The sequence below is a fragment of the Microcaecilia unicolor genome, chromosome 10, assembly GCF_901765095.1.
Source record: "Microcaecilia unicolor chromosome 10, aMicUni1.1, whole genome shotgun sequence".
Classification (NCBI taxonomy): Eukaryota; Metazoa; Chordata; class Amphibia; order Gymnophiona; family Siphonopidae; genus Microcaecilia; species Microcaecilia unicolor.
In genome coordinates, this window is record NC_044040.1 from 148,064,685 (window position 1) to 148,088,156 (window position 23,472).

At 44.3% G+C, this 23,472-nt stretch overlaps 1 protein-coding gene across 1 annotated transcript in view; it reads right to left on the reverse strand.

Annotated features, from left to right (window-relative positions):
• Positions 1-20,561, reverse strand: part of LOC115479205 (dysbindin domain-containing protein 2-like) — a 73,113-nt gene extending 52,552 nt beyond the window's left edge. Inside the window, exon 1 of the mRNA XM_030217028.1 lies at positions 20,290-20,561. Within this exon, the coding sequence (XP_030072888.1) occupies positions 20,290-20,332 (43 nt within the window). The 5' untranslated portion in view covers positions 20,333-20,561. The remainder of the gene's footprint in view (positions 1-20,289) is intronic.
• Between the last annotated feature and the right edge of the window lie 2,911 nt (positions 20,562-23,472).

Here is a 23,472-nt window from a genome sequence, read left to right on the forward strand (position 1 = left end):
TAGCACTCCCTGATGTAGCATTTATTCTGTCAGTGTGATTTATGGTTTATTAAACATTTGCTATACCACTATAGCTAACTAGCAGGTCACAGCGGTTTACAAGTACATAAAAAAATAGAAGCTGGATGAAGGAAAAGAACTACATTTTGAATAGGAAATATCGCATATACTGGCAAAGCCAACACACTATTAAAGCAAAGAGCAGGAGGAAAATAAAATAGGCAAAATAATAGGGAGCTAAATGGTATAACATACTACCTTAGTGTCCATCTTTCTAGGGGGAACATGAGTGTCCACTTCACAAAGGGGAACATGCTTAGGTGGTTTCAAAGGTTTGTGTATAAAGCCAGGCCTTTAATGCAGGTTTAAAAGCTTTAAATGAAGTCTTGGCATGGATATGAAGAAGTGAATTTCAAAAAGAGGGTGCAGCATAAAAGAAGGCACGATTTCTGATTAACTCCATTTTAGCAGACTTTGGGCCTGGTAAAACAAGTCGGTGGTCATTTAAAGAGCGAAGGAGACGTGATGGGGACTAAGGAATGGAGAGTGTGTTCAAATAAAGAGGGAGCCCTACTCTGTGGGTTTTAAAAGTAAGGGTAACAGTTTGAAAATAATCCATTGATGAATAGGTAACCAATGAAACTTCTGAAAGAATGGAGCGACATTGTCCCTACTTTACGTATGAAAGAGCAACCTAACTGGCATGTTTTGGAGTGACTGAAGCCTTTTTAGACTGAAATGTGTACAGCCCAGATACATTTTGTTACAATAGTCTAAGTGAGAAGTCAGTAGTGCAAGAAGGAGGTAGTGAAAAATGTCAGTGGGGAAGTAATGGCAGACTGAACAAAGCTGCCTGAGAATAAAAAACCCTGATTCGTAGATATTAAAGATTTGGGGGGGGTGGGGGAAACATCAGGCAGGTGTCAAGAATTACTCCCAGGTAGCGGAAAGACTCTACCAGTTGTATAGATGATCTAAAAATGTTTAATGGTATTTTTGGAACTGACAATCCTCCTCTGAATCAACAACAAATTGATTTTTCTTTGTTGAGTACAAGTCTGTGGTCGATCAACCAGCTGGAATAAGTTGTTTAAAAGTCCCAGGTTAGGACTGATAGAATCAGTTGGGAAAAGAAGAAGAAAAGCGTCCTCATAGAAGTGAAAAGACACCCCAGTGGACTGAATAATGGTAACAAGGGGGCTCAGGAATAGATTAAAGAGAAGAGGAGTGAGAACAGAGCTCTGGGCGACACCTCATTTTAAAGAGCGACTAGGTGCGATGGAGGAAGGAGTGGTAACTGTAAAGGATCTATCTTCGAGAAAGGATGAAAACCATGAAAGAACTGTGCTGGAAATACCTAAGGTGGAAAGACAATCAATCAGAAGCAAATGATCAACTAGATTGAAAGCTTCGGAGAGATCAAGGGAGATAGCAAGAACAATCATGTGGTTATCTAGTCGGGTATAGATCTCATTTAATACTGCAACAAGGACTGTCTCACTACTGTGATGCGACCTAAAATCAGATTGTTTCGGGTGAAGGGCTAGTGATTTCTCAGAAGACAGCGACAGTTGTGCAAAAACTATACATTCCAAGACTTTGGAAAGGTAGCATAGGTTGGAGACTGGTCGATAATTGGATAACAGATGAGGTTCGAGCGAAGTTTTTTTGAGTATAGGTTTCACAAGAGCATTTTTCCATAAGTTTGGAACACGGCCAGAAGAAAGATCAAGTTGATTAAAAATAGGATTTGTGGTAGTAAATTGAGCTTGGGAGTCTGCAGCCATGTAGATGGAAATGTTTGTGCCATAGTTTTTGAAAGCGTATGAAGTGTCTGAGGCTGAACGGAGGACCATGTGTGAGATCTACTCAAGGATGGAGAGAGCTGAGGGAGCGGCAAAAGTGGAGAAGGCGATGGCAAAGAGTCAACCAAGGTCTGAACTTTGGAGGAGAAAAAAAAAAAGAGAGTGAGTCTGCATCAGGCATAGTTGAGAAATTTCTATTTGCGGCCAGGGAAGAGGTCAGGTTGTGGAAAATAGAGAATATTTCCTTGGTTAAGTTTGGGTTTTTTTTCAGTTGTTTTGTGAGATAAGAAGATTTCACCTTTCACAGCTGGTAATTGTAGTCTTTGAGTTTTACTTTATATGCATGAAGGTCTGCTGGAGATTTTGAATTTCTCCAGCCATGCTCCTTTTTCCTAAGTTGTTTCTTGGCTAATCTAAGGCCTGCATGATACCACTGTTGTTTAGATCTCAAGCTAGAAGACAATTCCTTTAGAGGTGCAATTTGGTTTAGTGCCAGTTTTCTATCTAAGAGCCTAAATTTGGTTTCCAGAACCTCCCTCCCATATTTTCCTATGCCATGCATGATAGGTGCAGCAGCCCCCCCCCCCCCCCCCCCAGAGAGTTGAAGCTCAAGATCACCCCAGAGATGGGTTCATAATCAATTTGTAATGTCTATGGCCTCAAATATTCTTATTCCCTCTTAACTTTAAACATGGGCACACAAACTGTAAATGGTCCCCTACTAGTTAGCGAACTTACTATAGTAAGAGCAAAGAGTTGGGCACAGAAAAATAGCAAACAGAGGTCTGGAAACCAGAGTGGCTTTAAGATAAAAAAAAAAGACCCTTTAAAGGGCACTCCAATATTTAACAAGTACATACAAGACAGAAATAAAATGCAGAAGACAAACTGTCCATAGTATGATTGCAAATTAATGGCAATACTGGTTATAATACTTCATCCAAAAATTATTAGAAGGTCTCTTGAAGGATCTTCACATGCTTGCAAACTCCAGCATCTCTCATATGTTTAATAAGTGGTTGATATAACTCCTTACTCTTTCATTTTAAGGCCCCATTCTCTCCCAGCTACTGTATTTGTCCTCCTTTCACCTTTCAGTTCATCCTTCAGGTGCTATATTAGTTGATTTACTGAGCTTCTGCTGTATCTCTTAGTGGGTGGCAACAGGCTTATTGTGTTTTTATCCCAGTTGTGGTGGTAAGAAATTTGCTTTCAGATGTTATGGGTTCCCAGAATGCTGAATACTTGCTTTTGTGAACAGGTAAAGGATAAACCCCTGGGTGGGCAATATATACCCTGACACAGATAGGAAGTTGGTATTCACCAATGTCACTGCTTGCAATCTTCAACCCCTTCCTTGAATGGGGTCTACAGATGTCAGCAGCTTCAACCTTTTTTTCCCCTAAGGTTTAGGATCCAGTCTCCCCATGCCTTAGGGCGCTCTGTGCTTCAGAGGGACAGCTGTGGATGAGACTGACCTCTCTGAACTGATTATTATAGGTTGGACTCCAGAGGACAGCTTATTAACAGACAGGCAGCCCCTTCACTAGTTTTTCTCCTGCTCCTTCCTAAGTCCCTTGGGCAGGGAGCTAATACTCCAGTGGGCTCCTGGGTAGAGCTCCCTACTTACTGCTCCTCTACATTCTTCTATCTTGGACCCTCTCCAGGGGAGGAAAGACATGGCTTATCATTTGTAAATGGATTTTATATTTCCCTCCTAGAACTCTTGTTTGGATCCTACTGCCTCAAAGTCTCTGGATGTACCACCTACTGTTACCCTTTGATTGGCATCTGATTTCTGGAGCAGGGGTCAGAATACTCTGTCTGCAACGGCAATGACATAGCATTTTGGCAGCCTGCTAGACAGGGTGTTTGAGATTGGAAGGGAGAGGGTGTGTTATTTCCCAACCTCTAAACTGGGACTATGAAGTTTCAGAAGAGAAAGGCCACGTAGATTCTGGATGTATATCTTGGTACCGCAAGGCTCCAGGGGGAGTGGATCCATTTGCTATTTGTTTTTCTGTTACTGGAATCCTAGTACAAACGCTTCTGTGTGTCCCAGCCAGCATCAATGGGAAAACTGTGAATGCAAGCTAGGAAATCAAGAGACAAACAGCTTTTCTTCATGTGAAGGCTTGTTAAGCTTCTGGAAAGCATCTCAGCAGATTAAAGAGACATGAATAGGGCAAATTCACTGTGGAGGGTTACAGAGTTCATGCAAGCATTCACTTTTGAAGGTGCCGACAGAGGCTCAATAGGAAGAATCCGGCTGCTAATGGGGCTATTCATCAAACCCACAACAATATTCTCCGGAAACCTCACCGTGGTAAGGAGTACCAGGGCCAAAACAGCAGTCATTTGTCTCATAGTTTAGCCAGCAGACGAAATAAGCAAAATCACTAATAGCCCCTTTCTCTTTTTGAGCTCCAGATTATCCAACAAGTACTGAAAGCATTTTTGTAAAGTCCCTCCTATACTCAGTTCTATCATTATGGATCTATGGAGTGAAGGAGTGGCATAATGGTTAGCATATCAGGTTGCGGACCTTGGGGTTCGATTCTCACTGCTGCCTGATGGTTGGTATTTATTTATTTTGTTACATTTGTACCTCGTGCTTTCCCATTCATGGCAGGCTCAATGTGGCTTACATATTGTATACAGGTACTTATTTGTACCTGGGGCAATGGAGGGTTAAGTGACTTGCCCAGAATCACAAAGAGCTGCCTGTGCCTGAAGTGGGAATTGAACTCAGTTCCTCAGTTCCCCAGGACTAAAGTCCACCACCCTAACCACTAGTGGATTGAGATCCTGGGGAACCAGGTTCAATTCCCTCTGCAGCTCTATGTGACCCTGGGCAAGTCACTTAACCCTCCATTGCCCCAGGTACAGCAGTAGTACAACGTTCTACTAAGATTGTGAGCTCACTAGGGACAGACCCAGTACCTGTAAAATGAAACTGTAAACTGCTTAGGTCTATGCAGTAAAAGTAAAAGGTGCTATTTCTTATCTATATTATTTATATTGGGTTACTAGAATATCAAGCACTGCACACTCACCTGATTACAGCAGCTTTGTCCTTAAGGTTTTACAAAGTTGGTTTAAGTCAAGGGAGGTTAAGTGACTTGCCCAAGGTCACTCAGTGGGTTTGGGAGAGAAGTGACCTTGGGCAAGTCACATGGAGGCATATTTTCAAAGCACTTATGTGGAGGTGTACTTTCAAAGAACTTAGACATACAAAGTTACTTAACCTCCCTTGACTTAAACGAAGTTTGTAATACCTTAAGGGCAAAGTTACTATAATCAGGTGAGTATGCAGTGCTTAGTACTTTTAAATATCAGCTGAAACACACCATTTGTTATCATAAAAATGAGTTCTCTCATGTGAGTGATGTGTGCCTACTCCTTCCGTCATACACAGACACACCCAAGTGTATTTTTGCTATTCTTTCATGTAGTCCTGCCACACATCCCCCTCAGCCTTCCTTACCAACTACTGGCATTCTTTCTTCCTTGAATCATTCTCTCTCTCTCTCATCCTAGTAAAGTTCATGTTGGTGACCACTCTGATTCTTATTTCTCAAGGTTGCTTGCCCTCATTACCACTGCGCGCAGCGGGCTGCAGGTATTTCAAAGAAGCCTGGAGCCCACCTCTGCAGGGCTTCTACTGGTCCAATTGGAACAATAGAAGTCACCGCGGGAAAACTGTCCAACCTGCGACTGCAGCGGTAAAAAACGCCCAATGTCCCACAACCCATGACCTTAAAAAAAACCCACAGTGGGTCATGGGAACCTGCCCAATTCCGTGGGAAAACTGCAAAATTGACAATATTGTACCACCCCTACACGCCAATATGGCCACTGCCTTGATCTGGTCCTTTCTAGGGGTGGACAGCCAGAAAACTTTCATGTTGTTTTTCTTCTATTGTTTTTTGTTTCAAAAAAACTATCATTGAGAATGCACACTATCCCTTAGATTCTATATATGATGCCTAGATATGCACGCCAAGATCTGGGGTGTGACTTTTAGTTATGTTTATGTATTTATTTACACTGGCTCCCATTAAAAGATCGAATTACATTCAAAACCTGTACCCTGGTTCATAGGCGGTCGGTGGCCCAACTGTTTGGGAAGGCTAAAGGGGGCGGGGTTAGGGGTGGGGCTTAAATCCATAATTGTCTGATAACACACAGAAAAAATAAATAAAAATAAAAGTCACAATTAATACCTTTTATTAAATTTAGATATTAGATATGTATCATATGTCAAAGAATAAAGTGGTTGCTCAAAGCATATACTAACTACAATCGCTCAGCTCCAAAACACTATGCACAATGTTGTGCAAAAACACACTCAAAACCTTACTGTACCATAAATATTACACTGCGCAGAATCTAATACACCAATATATCACCCATATGGAAAATGCAGACCGTCAACAATATGAAACAAGGGATCATAATATCACAATTCTCATGTAGAGCCACAAAACACCCTATTTCATGTTTAATGTGGGATAAAATGCCATAAATAAGTAAATAAATATAAACTTTTAATGCTGAGCACCTGATTCTCAAAGTGGACATATTCCAAACACTATAATGAAAATAAAATGATCTTTTCTACCTTTGTTGTCTGGGGACTTTGTTTTTCTGATCATGCTGGCCAAGTATCCGATTCTGCTGCTAACTGTCCTCTTAACTCCGTTTCCAGGGCTTCCTTTCCATTTATTTGTTTACTTTCCGCCTTTTCTCTTCAATTCTTGTCCTACATCTATAAGTAAAAGCTGGGTTCTCCGCAGACTTGACTGTCCAGTGGATCCAGCTTCTGCCTATTTTCTTCCTCCATGTGCAGTTTTTCTACTCTCTTCCTTTTCCCTCATCTCATCTCCTTCCTCACTCCTCCCTCCCCCTCCATCCATGTCCAGCATTTCTTCTTCTCTCTCCCTTCCCTCTCCTCCATCCATGTAATGCAACCCTCCTCTCCATCTGCCCACCCATGTCCAGCAACCCTTCTCTCCCCTGCCCTCCATCCACCCATCCACCCACTTACGCAGGAACCCTCCTCTCCCCCTGCCCTCCCCTCCATCCACCCACCCACCCATGTCCAGCAACCCCTGCCCTCCCCTCCATCCACCCATGTTCAGCAACCCTCCTCTCCCCTGCCCTCCCATCCCCTCCATCCACCCATGTCCAGCAGCCCTCCTCTCCCCCCTGCCCTGAGCCCTCCCTGCCCACCAGCGACTCTTCTCTCCCCTGCCCCCCCAGCCATCCGTAGCTTTCGCTCCCCACCCCCACCCACCTGGGGTCCTGTCTTTTCTGTCCGCTCTCACCCTGGTGCAGAGATGCTTTTTTAATCTTCATTTCCTTGAACATTTTGCGTGTATCTGTTTTGTGATTGACAAACAGCGCTATTTTAGCTTATAATTCGTGAGTGTTCATTGCTATATGAGTACGTTGATTATTTGGCCATGTGATGACATCAGTAACACGTCTACAGGTTGCCTAGCGGTTTTGTACTATGTAGTTTTTGGAGCCTCCGTAAACTTTGTAAGTATTTTTTAGCCCTCCGTGGCATAATTGAGATCAACCAGGAGCATTTAATATGATTCCATCCGCGTTCTCCCTCGCTCCGACACCGGCGATTCACATAGAAGCCAGCCTTAATCTGCCTGCTTCGGAGCCTCTCCCTCAGACGCTTCCCACCTCTGCGTAAGACAGGAAGTTGTATTACAGGAGGCGGGACACGTCTGAGGGAGAGGCTCTGATGCAGGCAGATTAAGGCTGGCTTCTATGTGAATCGCTGGCGTCGGAGCGAGGGAGAACGCTTCACGGAGTGACCATGTTGATGGGTGAGAGCGGCGGGGGCGGGAGGCAGAGACCGGTCATCTGTTTGGGGGCGCGACCGCTCTCCCTGCGCCCCACCTTGGCAAGCAGCCAAGGAAGTCCATGATTTGGCTGGGGAGGCTTAGCCTCCCCAAGCCTCTTATACGGGGCGCCTATGCCCTGGTTCATAAAATTGTCCATGGCGAGGCCCCGGTTTATATGTTAGACCTCATAGACCTACCAGCAAGGAATACAAAAAAATCATCATGCGCATTCTTGAATCTCCATTACCCCAACTGCAAAGGCCTCAAATATAAATCAATTTATGCATCTAGCTTCTCCTATATCTGCACGCAACTTTGGAATGCATTACCAAGTTCCATAAAAGCAACGCACAATTTGGTAGCCTTCCAGAAACTATTAAAGACTAACCTGTTCAAAGAGTCTTATCATTTGGACCTGTCTCAATGAACTATCATCATAACTTTATCAGAGCAAGCTAACATTGAACTCTTGTTATGTGTTTACTTTAATCTCATTGATATTATTGAATGTTTATACTTTATCCTTGTTCTCAAATATCTGAAATGAATGTATATCTACTCATTTCTAATTTCTACTACATTTTCTGTACCTTAACGCAATAATATTCTGTATTTCTCATTCCGATAATGGCGATCGCCATTGCAGCATAATGTAAGCCACATTGAGCCTGCAAAGAGGTGGGAAATGTGGGATACAAATGCAGCAAATAAATAAATAAATAAATTAGGATTTATTTACCGCCTTTTTTAAGGAATTCACCTAAGGCACTGTACAGTAAGAATAGATCAAACATGAGCAATAGGCAATTACAGCAGTAAAAATATTCAAATAACAATACAAAGTATGGCATAGTATATTACTTACAATGTCAACATAATACATAATAGAACATTTTAATTGATAGTGAAAGGTATAAGCAAAGATGGAACATATAGATAGGTAAGAGACCAAGAAGAGTTAGAAAGTAAGGTGACTAATTTAAAGAAAGTTGCACATGAGGTCAGAGATGGTTAAATATTATCTCAGCTAGGGTAGGAGTGATGTATGTAATTACAGAATAAGGGGGCTCCGCGCCTAAATATAGGCGTGTACAGTTATACCATATTTTCATTACTGTAAATGGCTACGCCTAAATGTAGGTGCAATCCCTGGGCTTAAGCACTATTCTATAAACTGTGCCTAACTTTAGGCACGGTTTACAGAATACCACTCTTTCCTAATAGTGGGCATGCATAAACCATCATCCATGTGTGCGTATGCGAGCGCTATCAGGAAAGAGTGCACATTCTTTAAGAAAGCGAATAAGATATGCACATAGTGCACACCATTATCAATGAGGGCCATTCCTTTCAAATGACAGCCCATCCCTATTCCTTTCTTTTAACTACTTGCTCTCAGATTTTACCAATACCATCCTTCCCCTATCTGATCATCCTTTGATATTATTGACATTTAATCACCCTTGGCTGTTCATTACCAAAACTTTTACCAACATTCAAGCTGTTGACCCCTATGTTTTATTTGCTCAATATCATCATGTGTTAAATCAAATAACCTATTACTGATAGGTGACATTAATCTCCATTTAGATAAGCCTGAAGACCCACAAACTAAATGTTTCCTAGATTTCCTTAAAACTTGGCAATTCTCTACCCTCTTTGGAAATTCTTCCCACAACAAAGGCCATGGATCTATTAATATACCAATTTACTGATCCATCAAACTCGACACGGACTGTGTTTCAGCAATACTGCCTGCCTCAGGAGTCCACAGTATGCCAATCTTAGTGGAAAATAAAAATGGCTCTTTCCCTTAAGAAAGAAACAGTGGTAGCACTCAACAGGGATAAACCAGCAGCATTCTTTCTCTACTGACTAGAGAAAAGGATCCTGAGGCAGGCGGTATCGCCGAAACACAGTCCATGTCGAGTCCCTACCATGGTTATGCACTCCTTTTGTATGGTTTTATGTTAATTTACTTTGTAAAGTTTTAAGAGACTCCTTGGTCACACCCTGGGCCCACTGTCTGTTCTGCTATTGTTCTAATTGTAGAGTTTGCTCCTTCGTTGTGGCTTTGTCTGCTACCATTACGATGGGTTATTTTATCATGTCATATAATTTTAACACAGGGTCTCATTGCATAAAATGGTTCCCGATGTTACAATAGCATGAATTGTGGTAAAATAACCCATCTTGACGATAGCCCATGTTAATAACTTCCCTCTAAGTGTTTTAAAACTGCAATGCATACCCTAGCTGGATTACTGTAATGGTCTATGTGTAGACCTTTTGGGGAGAGTCACACTCAGGCTGTAAGTGATCCAGAATACTGCTGTCAGGGTTATGCTGAGATGTCCAATATGTACTGTTGAAGGAACAAAGTAAGTAAAATCCATGCCTGTTGTGTGATGTCAGGGGCTTCCCATCTTCTAGGATCATGAATCCTCCTTCTACAATATTTCTAGCCCTCTCCAGCCCAAGAAGCAGGAACTGAGCCCATTATACTGCCCTATATACTGAGATTAAGTATTGTGTAAGTACACAAGGATACATAAACACATGACTCAAGAGAGTTAGTTAAACACACAAAGCTATTTTGCTTGTCTATTGTTTTTTTTTTACAGAAAAAAATGTTGCCCAAACATGAACAGTCTGAAGAGGGATATAATCGGATGAGAGGTGTCTTCATTCTATTTCATTACAAGAGGGGTTGATAGTAAAAAGGGTTTAACTGCTGAACTAATCAGTCCTGGATATTCAGTGGCACTTAAGTTAGAACTGCTGACTATCCGCACTAACCAGGCATCCCTGACTGGCTAGGTAAGGGGCAGGTCAGGGGCGGGAAGTGGGCAGAGCCATGGCCACCGAGAGACACAGCCAGACCCAGGGCAGGACTGGACTGGTGCAGGCGCATGTGCCCTCCTTGGGTCACCCCTGCACCATTCTGTCTCTGAGTCATGTTGGTGGCGTGGTTAGAGACTCTGGAGGCATGGCACAAAAAGCACAAACAGTCACTACTACGCTGCTCCCTTGCTCTGTCCTCTCCTGCTCCAATGCTCCTGTGTGCCGGGAGTCAAGACCCGGATAATTTCATTAACACGACAGTGCGTTAATGTAATCATCTGGGTCCTGGGCAGCATATAGGAGCAAGAGAGGACAGACCCGGAAGCAGGCAGGAAGAAGCTTGCCAGTGCCAGGCCCGAGCCCGGGCCCCCCCCTTGGAGGCTAGGCCTGGGGAATTCCCCCCCCCCCTCGTGGCCCTGGGCAGAGCATCAACTTAGCCGGTTAGTGGCAATATTCAGTCCAATAATCGGCTAAGTAATTGCACAAAGTTTGCAGAGCAAAACAGTTGTCCTAACTTTATGTGGCAAGTTATCTGGGCATTGGTCTGAATACTTTCCAGTGCCTAATTAATTTCCGGTCAGCGGACAAACCTGGATAGTCAATGCTGGGAGCTGCGCATGCACCGGCATTGAATATTCGGGGTTACCTCAGCCTCCATCTGGAAGCAGCTTGCAAGCCATTTACTGTTGCATACTGACTATTACTTCTTATATATTCATGAGAGTATTGTGTAAATGCTAAAGATAGTATCTGCCTGATATTCAGCGCTATTTAACTGGCCAGGAATGGCTCCTAGAAGGTTAAATAACCTTAGCTGGCTAAACCCTAATAGCAAGATATCTGGTTATCTCTGCTGAATATTAGCACTTAGCACATAGGGGAAGATTCTATATGTGGCACCTAGTGTATTCTATTAGATTTAGGCGTGATATATAGAATACACTTAGTTGATATCCCAATGCCTAAAACTACGCGCATTCATTTACACCAATGAAAATGTGGCATAAATCCCTGCACGTAGATTTATGCGGACTGGGCCATACTCTTTAACAACGTGCGTAAATTTGGGAACGCCCATTTCCCTGCCTATAACCACACCCCTTTTTTGATGCGTGCATTAGAATTAGGTGCAGTGAGTTACAGCATACACTTAGCGAGTTATGTACATAAATTCTAACTATTGCCAATTAGTGCTCATTATTGCTTGTTAAGTGCTGTTAAGCCAATTAAAAGTTACGCGCATTGTTATGGAATACGTTTAGATTTAGGTGCAGAACACTAGGCGCGATATACAGAATCTGGCAGATAGGGGCTAACCAGCTATATTGCATGAAAGTCACAAATATTTAAACGCTAGCTTCTAGGTTTAGTGGACAAACTGGACCACCTAAACAGCAGTCCTATCTTTGGCCATTATAAACTTAGCCGGCCAGCGTTGAATGTTGACTTAGTTAAGTTTGAGACGGCCAAAAAAAACCTGGATATTCAATGCTGGTCACTAGGAACGGCCCGGCATTGAATATCCGGGGTTTGCGCCCATTGTGACACTTAGCCGGGCTAAATATCAGCCTCTATAAATCCATAATGGTATCCACACTCCAAAAAGGCACAGAGATGCTTGTTGAGTATAGGAGGGTGCTGTGTAAAATAAAAAACCTGCTCTATGACTGGATATGATAGAATAACCTTACATCCCTACTTCCCACTGTAGCACCCAGGACAGGGAAGGGTAAGTGTGCATCCTATGCACCCCTCCCCCCCCCCCCAATCTCTGCTCCATTTACCTCTCTCCTCTCCCCAAAACCCATATGGTAGGAAGTGAGCAGCACTTTCCCCTTCCTGTCACTTAATTTGTTGTTAACTCACACTTGCATTTTGGTCAAATTTCTAGCCCTAGAGTCTCTATGCCTTGGGCTGCTGCCCAGTGACGTAGCTATGGGGGACCACGGGGGCTTGGGCCCTCCAAATTTGCTCTGGGCCCCTGGTTTGGCTGGCAGGGGTCCCAAACCCCTGCCAGCTGAAGCCTTCATCCAGCGCTGGTCTCCGGCGCTGCCGCATTGCCTGCCCTGCTCTCTCATCCCCTCATGGTCCAGTGTGCTCGTTTTAGTGAAACTGAGCATGCACCAATGCTCAATTTAATTAAAAACGAGCGTGCTAGATGTGAGGGGAAGAGAAAGCAGGGCAGGCGATGTGGTGGTGCCGAAGACCAGCGCTGGGCGAAGGCTTCAGCTGGCAGGGGTTGTGGACCCCCGCCAGCCAAGATATGTACAGCAGCGGCAGTGGGTGGGGAACGGCAGGGTGGCGGTGAGGGTGGGGGGTGGCAGCGGGGCAGCGTACCAAAATGTGCCCCCCCACCCACCTTGGGCTCATGCTCTTGCCCCTGTCATCCAGCCTTAGTGATGGCTGTTCCTTATCCTACTCAGAGCAAGTCACATTTTTCCCTGCTGCTTCTCTCATCCTGTTACGAATTTAATATTACAGTATCATTTGTACTCTGCAGCCATTATCATATTTTGTTATATGATTGGAACCTAAGAACAGGGCCAGGCAGACTTCAACGGTCTATGTCCCAGAAATGATGAAGAGAGACAATGATCAAGTATTTTATATCACATTCATTGTTGGTTTATCATGACTTGATAATGAGTAGGACTGTTGGGCAGACTGGATGGACCGTTCAGGTCTTTATCTGCTGCCATTTACTATGTTACTATGTTACAGTGATGTTAAATATTTATATTTCTGTTACTGTATCACGTTAGTTCTATTACTAAAATTCAGTTTGGTATCTCCAAATTTATCTCATTGTTGTTATGCTGTTAACTAAGTTGTCAGTTTTATGTTAAACTGTTATGTTATGCAGGGCTTATTGTCTGCAAATACCAATATTCAGTTCATTGCGAATCACAAATCAAAAACACTGAGACATAAACCTCAGGAAGTGCATACTATCATGGTTAAAACAAATATAATTACAATTATGAGAAATGAGTCATAAAAGCAATAAATTATCCCAGAAATTCATGAAACAAAAACATTTTGAGGGCTCTATGAAATACTTGATAATTCTTAAGTATACACCCTGGGTGAATCACTTCACAAAGATTTTTAATAAATCTTAATTAATAAATACATATTAATTGGTAACTGATGGTAGTCACTAGTCTGAATTTTGTTCATCTGCATTATTCCAACAATGCAATGGAAAGGCTCTGTGTTGTAGGATGAAAGAGAAACAGTGAAAAGGAAAACAGAATGAGAAAAAGAAATCAAGAGGAACAGAATGATTGAGAGACAGAGTTAGAAACAGGAAGATGTAAAGAAAAGAAGGAACAAAACTTATACTAATGTAGCAATAATTAGGGGAAGCTTGTTTAAAGTTTTCACCAAAACCCATCACAAACCTAGTTCATAAATTTAGTTATAGTCTATGGTGGGGTATTTTGAGAGTTCCGGGGTGCTGCTAGGAGTGCTGAGGGTTATGCTAGTAGAAATTTGGAGAATACGGAGATGCTGTTGGGTGTTAAGGTTATGGTAGGGGTATGTTCGATTTGTGTGCTCAGTTTCACTAAAAGGAGCATACCAGACGTGAGGGGAAGAAAGATCAGGGAAGGCAACACGATGGCGCTGGACAATGCTTCAGCTGGTGGGGGTTGGGGACCCTCGCCAGCAAAACCAGAGGTCCAGAGGAAATTTTGGGGGATCACCCCGTTGCCCCATGTAGTTACACCACTGGTTAGGAGTGCTTAGGGTTATAGTGGAGGTGGAGTACTGCAGGAAATGGTAGGGGGAGGGGTGTTTTGGGAGTTTGGAGATGCTGCTGGATGGGATTGATAAGAACGAAAAGTGTGCTATACTACTCAGACCCAAGGTCCATCAAGCCCAGAATCTTCTATCCAACAATGACCAATCCAGGTCACAAATACCCAGCAGAATCCAAAAGAACACATCCAGTCCTTATGATTCATAATTGAAAATGGAGGATGTGGTTCAATAGGCAGATATATATATCTGTGACATGGTATTTCAGTTCTGTCTTGTTTTGGGTTGTTTTTTTTTTTTTGCGTGGACAGAGGAGCTGATTCCCATCTCTCTATTTTCCTGAAACAAAGGCCAACCCTCTCTTTCAGCAGGATGAGCCACTGCAGAAGAATAGTTTTACTAAATATGGAAAAATTGCTTCAGAGTTCAGTGGAAAAATGTAAGCATGGGGCCTTAGATCAGGGTTAAAAAGAGAAACAGCTATACCTCAGGAGATGGAAATAGTACTAGTGTCTGGGTTTATTTCTTCCAGGAAGGCCGAATAACTCACACCATACACTGTTACACAATGTCTGAAATGGACTAGGGTGTGCCTGCTTATATGGCAGAGACTGCAAAGTAAATATGTCAGTGGGAGCACCTGACCTTTTTTGGGCTATTATGTCTGTTGGTTGCTGGCTGTAAATCTCTAGATCCTGGTATATGATTGCTGCTTTACACTGTATGTAAGCTATGTAACAGGCAAAACCTTTTGCAATAACACAAACCATGCAGCCACTCTCATCTTCTGTTTTGCTGACTGCAAATATGTATGAGGAAAACAAGGCTGGAAACAGAGACATGTAGATGAAAAAGAGGTTGCTCTATCTGGCTGAGCTGTATCCAATACAGAGGCGAGATGTGGTTCTATGTGTAATCCACTGGTATATTGGGGATACTAGAACTGAAAAGAGAACTCTCCAAATTCATTGGAGGGAGGGATAGTGCTAATGGGAGGGTACAGAGCCCAGTCCAAAAGGGAGTGGTTATGGGAAGTAGTTGTGGGAAATGTTTGAGGCGTTAGATGGATAGCAGATGTCATAGTTGGGGTGGAGTTTGAAGGTTATAAAAGTTATGGGATTACTGAGCACACAATCTTCGGTTGTCTTCGCCCCGCCGGGATCCATGAGCAGATGGGGTATCCTGGTCAGGCCCAATAATTTAAGACTGAATAAAGAGGGAGTTTCTGCCAACAAAGCATTAACTGAGAATGAAGCTCCGGGTGGGGAGAAGGGAAACCCATCCCGGGAGCAGGAAGAGCCTGTTCAGTGTAAGGGGAGCAGCTTACGGAAGTGTTCCCTGAGAAGGACAGACAGAGGAGGTCTGATCCAGAGGAGGTCCAGTGGCTGGGTAAAAGACCGGCAGGACAGCTTGCTGGCAGAAAGAGCAGGAAGCCACAGCCTTGGATTGTTTTACCAGAAAGGATGGGTATCGGAAGACTGAGGGAAAACTGTAAATATGTAAATACCTTAGGATCTATAAGAGGCCATCCAGTTATTAGAACCTTTACCAGTGGTCTGGACTGACACAAAAACACAAAAACCTCTATTATCAGTTTGAACTGTTTGTTGCAAAAGAAGTATGAAGTTTGGATATCTGTCTGTTGCTGCGTTCCAGTAAAGCTTGCAGTTTGTTCATAAAACCTGGAGTGGAGGATTTCTTTGGAGTGTGAGTGAAGTCAATTTGAACAGAGACTAAGAGTGAAAAAATAAAAGACTGGCTTAATTCCCTATGACCTACCAGGATCAAACCTGACCCCGGCCTGCACCCAGCTCACTTGAACAGAACACTTTTGTTTGTGGCTCTGATTTAGGTACCTGACCCCAAGAGCTAGTCAGTGCCCACGACTTGTGCAGTAGACCAGGGTTACATATGCAGTAACCCCACATTTCATAGACAACCTGTATCCCCTCGCCAACAGAGACCCATTTCTGACGGCTGGGCCAGGTCCAAAATGAATTCTGGCTAAAAAGGTTGTGTCAAAGATAGCTTAGGTACCACTAGAGCAGTGCTTACCACTTTTCTAAGCCGTGATCCCAATTTGTGTGGCCACAGATAGCGTGTGATCTCTGGGTGGCACAGGACAGTGATGTTCTGTAGAGCACCCACCCAGGTTGTGACCCCATACCTGGGTCTGATAACCCTAATCGGAATCACAAATCACAGTTTGGGAAGCTCTGTGCTAGAAGATTTGGTTTATTTCCTTGCTACCTCCTACTGAAGATCTGGAGAGTAGAGCCAGTAGGCGTAAGCGCCAACATTTCAAAATGATTGAGGGTGCCAAACACAATGCAAATTGCCCCTTCCTGGTCCCAGTGAAGGAACTTGCTCAATAGTGGGGGTGCTCAGTACCTACTGACACTCAAAGAACTGACTCCTATGGTAGGGGACAATGTGTAGCAGCATGGACTGTAGGTCTTTGTCATGAAAGTGAGACATCTAACCATATCTGTGGCAGAATAAGAGATGGTTACTTAGGTTGGATGATTCTGAGTGTATGTGTTTGTGAATGCTATGGCAAGATCCTCTGCTCTGAATGAAGTGGCATAAAATACACTACAAAGAAGGAAAAGAGTTCACATATATTTTAAAATATTTCTTCATCAGCTTTTGCACCTCCTTCAAGGCATGCATACATGTCAGTATCCTGCTTATTTTGGACAGGGATCTAGAAGAGTGATTGAGGGTTGGCTTCTTAGTGGCTGCTCTTATACATGGGATTTTGTAGAATACAGCACTTATACATGTAAGTGTTAGTACTTATATATGTAGGTAGCAAACGTTACCACCTACACATATAAGCTCCAGGGTTTACATGTATATGACGCTCACGTGATACTGCTCTAAAAAGGTTAGTGCTCTTCAGCTTGGAAAAGAGATGACTGAGGGGGGATATGATTGAGGTCTACAAAATCCTGAGTGGTGTAGAACAGGTAAAAGTGAATCGATTTTTCACTTTTTCAAAAAGCACAAAGACCAGGGAACACTCAATGAAATTACATGGAAATACTTTTAAAACAAATAGGAGGAAATATTTTTTCACTCAAAAAGATCTGGACGTGGCGACCCTACCAATAGGCAAACTGAGGCAGGGGCCTCAGGTGGCACTCTCCATGGAGCAGCATCTCCCCTCTTCAACCCTCTTCCCCGCATTTACTTTCTCTTTTTCTTTTCCAAAACGTGGAAGTGGCAGCGATTCCCATAGACTGCCCTGCCACCATCACCAGCCTACTACTACTACTACTTAACATTTCTAGAGCGCTACTCGGGTTATGCAGCGCTGTACAGTTTAACAAAGAAGGGCAGTCCCTGCTCAAAGGAGCTTCTCCAAGCCTCTTCTCCCTACTGCGACCCTCCTGTTCACATAACTTCCTGTTTCCTCAGAGGCGGGACTAGGGGCATAGCCAGACACCCAATTTTGGGTGGGCCTGTACCCAAGATGGGTGGGCAAAAGAAACCCACCCCGTCCCACAGGTGATTTGGTCTCTCCTTCTCTCGCCTGCATGCCATATGGTTTCTCAAACCACCTCTCCTGAATTCCTTTTAAATAGCAGATTTTCACCGGCAGCGAGCAGCAACTAATACACACTGCTCATGTTGGCCCCACAGCCTTCCCTCTGATGCAACTTCCTGTTTCCGCATAGAGGGAAGGCTGTGGGGCTGGTGCGAGCAGTGTCAGTTGCTGCTTCCTGCAGGCGAAGATCTGCTATTTACAAGGTATGCAGGAGGGTCAGTTGTTGGGAGTTTTCAGCTGGTGGGGCTTGGGAATCCCTGCCAGCCACATCATAGGTATGCTGCTACTGGGTGGGCCTGGGCCCACCCAGGCCCACCCTTGGCTATGCCACTGGGCAGGACGCAGTAGAGCAAAGAGGTTGGTGCCAGCAGCAGGGCAGCCTATGGGAATCGCTGCCGCTGCTACTCTGCCTTTTGGAAAAGAGAAAAAGTAGGTAAATGCGAGGAAGAGGGTTGAGGAGGGAAGGGGGGAGATGTCAGACCATGGTCGGTCGGAGGCGGGGTGGCATTTCATCCCTGCCTTAGGAGGCAGACTGCCTTGGGCCACCCCTGGCTCTGGAACTCATTGCCAGAGAATGTGGTAACAGTGGTTAATGTATCTGGGTTTAAAAAAGGTTTGGACAAGTTTTTGGAGGAAAAGTCCATAGCCTGCTAATGAGATAGACATGGGGGAAGCCACTGCTTGCCTTGAGATTGGAAGCATGGAATATTGCTACTATTTGGATTTCTGCCAGGTACTTGTGACCTGGATTGGCTACTGTTGGAAGCAGGATAAGGGCTAGAAGGACCATTGGTCTGACCCAGTATGGCTATTCTTATGTACTTATGCACACATATACTTTTCTCAAATGTTTTTCCTGCTGCACATTTAGGAAAATATATGTGTGTTTCTCTGCTATATTTTACAATACATCATATTCAATGGGCCTTTGTTAAAATAAGCCGGAAATTGTGAACATCCTGATTTCAATATTCCAGTCCCATTCTAGATGCCCTATGTATAATTTGGCTTCACACAAGTCAGTGTCTTTGCATATCTCAGTGTCTCTGTGTATGTCTGTGTCTCTGCACGGGTGGGTTTCTTATGAGGTCCCATGATTGTCAATTTCTTGATTTGGGTAGACAATGTTCCAGTAAGGAGGAGGGTGCTAAAAATTTGTGTGATCTTGTTCCTCAGGTGAGATATGCATCAGATACTACACAAAGAGGCAGGCAGCTGATACTGCAAGATTTTGTGACTATGGAGTGAGCAAGGTTGAAACTCAGATTTATCTATGCTCTCTTGGTGAAAACAAGAAGAAACATGAAATTCAATACAGACTTTAGGAACAGATTAACAAACTAAACTCTGAAGGGCTGAAATCTCTAGATATAGCTTCTTACCCCCACGGGAGAAGGAGAAAGGAGAAACAGAAAACTGGCAATGGAGACAGAGAAACAAAGTTTGGCATTAACAATGGAAAAGTAATCTTACTTTAACCTCCCTGTCCCTGTTTCTAGGTATTAGGTTCAGTCCTGGCATGCTGGTGTCAGGAATCTCCAATATCTCCTTGTCTGCTAGTAAACACTCACCCCATCATAAGTGCAGCCTGCAAAAAGTAGGTCCAGCAGCTCTCTGCACAACTTTGCTTTCCTGCTTCAAAATTATTCAGTCTCCATGGAAACATGAGAAGGGAGTTGCCACATGCATTGGGAAGAGGAGGAAACTCGTACATAGCAGGAACAGGGAGTATTAGTGTGCCTTCGGGAGGGTGAGGGTGCATGGCTGGGATTGCAAGGAGCATTGGGGTGGGGGCGGGGGGGGGGGGGGACTGTCAGCAGTTCAGAGATAGGGCATCGCATGTCCTCACGTGCAACATACTGAGAAGTACACTTAATCCCAGAGAGGGAGGCTGAGGAGTTCATAATTCGCAGCCCTAATGGCAGAATGACCTGTATGTGAATAGTTCAAGAGGGGAGTAAGTAAAATAGGGCACTCTGAAACCACGCCAGTATATGAGTCACTCTGACAAAAGGATCAGAGCATTCAGCAGCCTTCCTCTTTCCAGCACATCTGAAGAAATGAATTAATGGTAGAAAGCCTTGGATCCTCGTGTTTAACATTAATCTATCAGTTTCACCTACAACAGCTCTCACCAAGAACACAGATTTCCGTAAAAAGTTCAACATTTCCTGCCCCAGCACCACCTTTCCTTGGGATAACATCCCCAAATCACTTTTGCAAACATTTTGTAACTTACAGAGCATAGCAACCAGCCAATGCTATGGTACTGATGGGGGTTTGTTAGCCCCTTGTAATGCAACCCATCCTAGTTCCCCAAATTACCCAGAACACATCAAGAAAGTCGCACAGTCAAAAGGTCCCGTCCCATCCCTGTTGTGACCCATGATCCCCTTCTTTCATTAAGACACTTTTCTCTCCAGATCCCAAAGATCCCTGTCCGCACTCCATCACTTACACGGCAGCCTCCTGTTCTGACTCGGAGCACCTGGTGCCGACATCTCCAGCGGGGATCGAGAAATGCTAGTGCCAGCAGGTCCTGTCAAGACATCCAATTGGAATCGAAGGCTTTAGAGACCCTGAGTTCTGAAGAGTCTCATCTTGTAGGAACTCCAGCTCAGTGGATGTTCTCTCTTTTTCCTTGCCTGCCTTTCCCTCGTCTTCAATGCAGATCGCAAAGTGACTCAGGCTCTCTCGCCTCCCTCAGTCTCTTCCACACACCCTCCTCTCACCCAGCCCACACTCAGAGTCGGCTGCCAAGAGCACAGGAATGTACCAAGTTCTGCAGGAAGAGGGGAGGCATTGGAACTAACAAGCTCTACATGCTGCTTGCCTGTACCAGTACTGGTGGCAGACTTCATTCAGGAGGGGGTTTCAGCTTCTGCTGCTGCAGCTCAGTAGTGCTGTCAGAGCTCTGCTTAAGGAAGTTGGAACTAACAAGCTCTACATGCTGCTGCCTGTACCAGTACCCATAGGAGCCAACTTTTTAAAATTATTGGGGGTGCTAAGCCCAATGGAAATAAGCCCTCTCCGAACACATACATGCAATTTTCTCAATATTGGGGATGCTCAAGCACCCACAGAGTAGACTCCTATGCCAGTGCCAGACTTCTGGAGGGGGTTTCAGCTGCTGCAGTTCACTAATGCTGTCAGAGCTCCGCTTAAGAAAGGGAATCAAACATATAAACAGCAAGTGACCGTACTCACTTGCAAATGTGCAGTACAGACTTCCCTCTCTGTCCCGCCCTCACATCAAGACGTCATGACGTCAGAGAGGGAAATGGAGTTGAATTGTCGGATGCCGCCGCTGCCGCCTGGAAAGGAACATCGCGTGAAACAACCTCCCCCAGCCGCCGCTCCCGCCCCCCTCCGTTTCGGGCCCCCTGCACTGACCTGACAGCGCCTCTCACCTCCGTTTGGAAGCGCTGCTGCCTGCAGCACTTTCACACGGAGGTGAGAGGCGCTGTCAGGTCAGTGCAGGGGGCCCGGCACGGAGGGGGGAGGGAGCGGCAGCGATGAGGGTAGCTGGACGTGGGGGGAGAGGCCATGGTTGCTGGACTTGGGGTGAGAGCAGGGCACAGAGGAGGGTTGCTGGACATGGGGGGAGGGGGGAGGCCAAGGGAAAGAGGAGGGTTGCTGGATATGGGGAGAGGATTGGTGGACGGGGTGAGGCCAGGGGAGAGAGGAGGGCTGCAATACTCGCCCGTTTTTACAGGCTTAACGGCTAGTAAATAAATATTTCAGAGCAATAACAAAAACTCCTGCAGAAGAGACCACACAGACACATGCGATTCTTCTAAGGCTGAGCTGGCTAATTGTTAGAAAATCCTGGAATCAGGTTTCCAACATTCTGATTTTATTCTGTGGAATGAACATACATGTATGATTATAGTGGTGTTGTAGCTGTGTTAGTACACTTTTGAAGGTAATAAATAGAAACAAAACAACACATAGAAGAAAATAAGATGATACCTTTTTTGTTGGACTAACTTAATAGCTTTCAAAGGTAATCCATATTCTTCAGATCAGAAATTAGCAAATGTTGACAAATATCAGATATGCAAGTGAAACACAAAAGCATTCCAATGACAGTCTAATAGGAAGAGGGTGAGGTGCGTTAGGTGAGAAACAAGGAGAGCAGGGTGGGTGAGAGACAGGGAGAAAGGGATGGGAGATAAGAGGGTGGCAAAACAGTATACTTTTATGATTTATATGATTTATAGTGAGATAGAAAACCCAGGTCTTTGCTAAGTCCTGTTTTTTGGGTGTCAAAATCTTGGTTGGCATTGCGATGTTTAATATGTATGATGTTATGGATTGTAATTATCAGTGAAATAGTCCATGGGACAAGGTCAGAAGTGTAGTCAGGTTGAGGGCACAGGGGAGCGAAGAGCGGTGTCACGCCATATAATATTTGAAAGACAAAAACACATAATTTAAAAATAATCCTGGCTTTAATGGGCAACCAGTGTAGCTTGCATAATAATAGAGTGGTTCTATCAAAATGCGATACCTTGAGGATAGCTTGTAGCCTTTTTAGGACACCCTCCTTAAATCTAGCATAGATGGAATTGCAGTAATCAAACTGAGCTAAAACTAAGGATTGAACTAGTAGTCTAAAGATGTCTGGCGAGAAATATGATCTGATTCTCCTCAGCTTCCAAAGAGACCTGAAGGATTTTTTCACTACCGAGGAAACCTGAGACTTGAACATGAGGTGATTGTCAATTAATACACCCAGTACTCTAAGTGTAGAGTCTAGGGGGTAGCCCGGCAGCAGTTTCAAATTGGCGTGCAGCAAGCCCTTTGTAAAAGGGCTCCTTAATTTTTCTAATTGTGTTGATTCCAGTCTCTGGTTTCTGCTAACTCTCTTGCCTGGGTTTTCTTTTTCATTTGTCATTTTTCTCTCTCCTCCTGTCTTCTTCACTTCCTTCATTACATCCATGTCCAGCACTGATCTTTTCTTTCCAGTTTCTTCCATTTATTTTTCTACCTTTCTGTCCAGATTTCATTATTATTAACCATTCTTCAATTTCCCTATTTTTATTCCATCTACCTACATGTTTTTATCTCTTTCCCTCACCCCAGCCCTCCTATTCTTCTACCTCGTATTCCCCAGACTTTCACTAACTCTGTCCTCTCCTCCTTCCATTCTCTCTTTCCCCATTCCATCCTTTGTTTCCTTTTATCCCTTCTCTCCCCCCCTATTCCATCCATCATCTCCTCCCTTTCCTCTAGCATCTCCTCCCTCTCTCTCTCTCCCCTTTTCATCCAACATCTCTGCTCTCTCACCCTCCCCCTTTCTCCTGTCTCTCCCCTTCCCCTTCTTTCCAGCCTCCCCCTCTCTCTCGCTCATCCCCTTCTATCTAGCATCTCCCCTCTCTCTTTCTCCCTTCCATTCACTGTCTCCCCTCTCTCTATCCTCTTCCATTCAGTCTTTCTCCTTTCCTCCATCCCTCTAGTGTCTCCCATCTAGAATCTCCTCTCACTCACCCTTCCCTATTACAGCCGTCCAGGATCTCTTCTCTCTCTCCCCCCCCCCCCCCCGCCCTGCCCTAGGCATCCAGGATCTCCTCTGTCTCTTTTTCTTATGCCTCCACCATTCAATATCACCCCTCTGTCTATCATCCTCTAGTCTCTC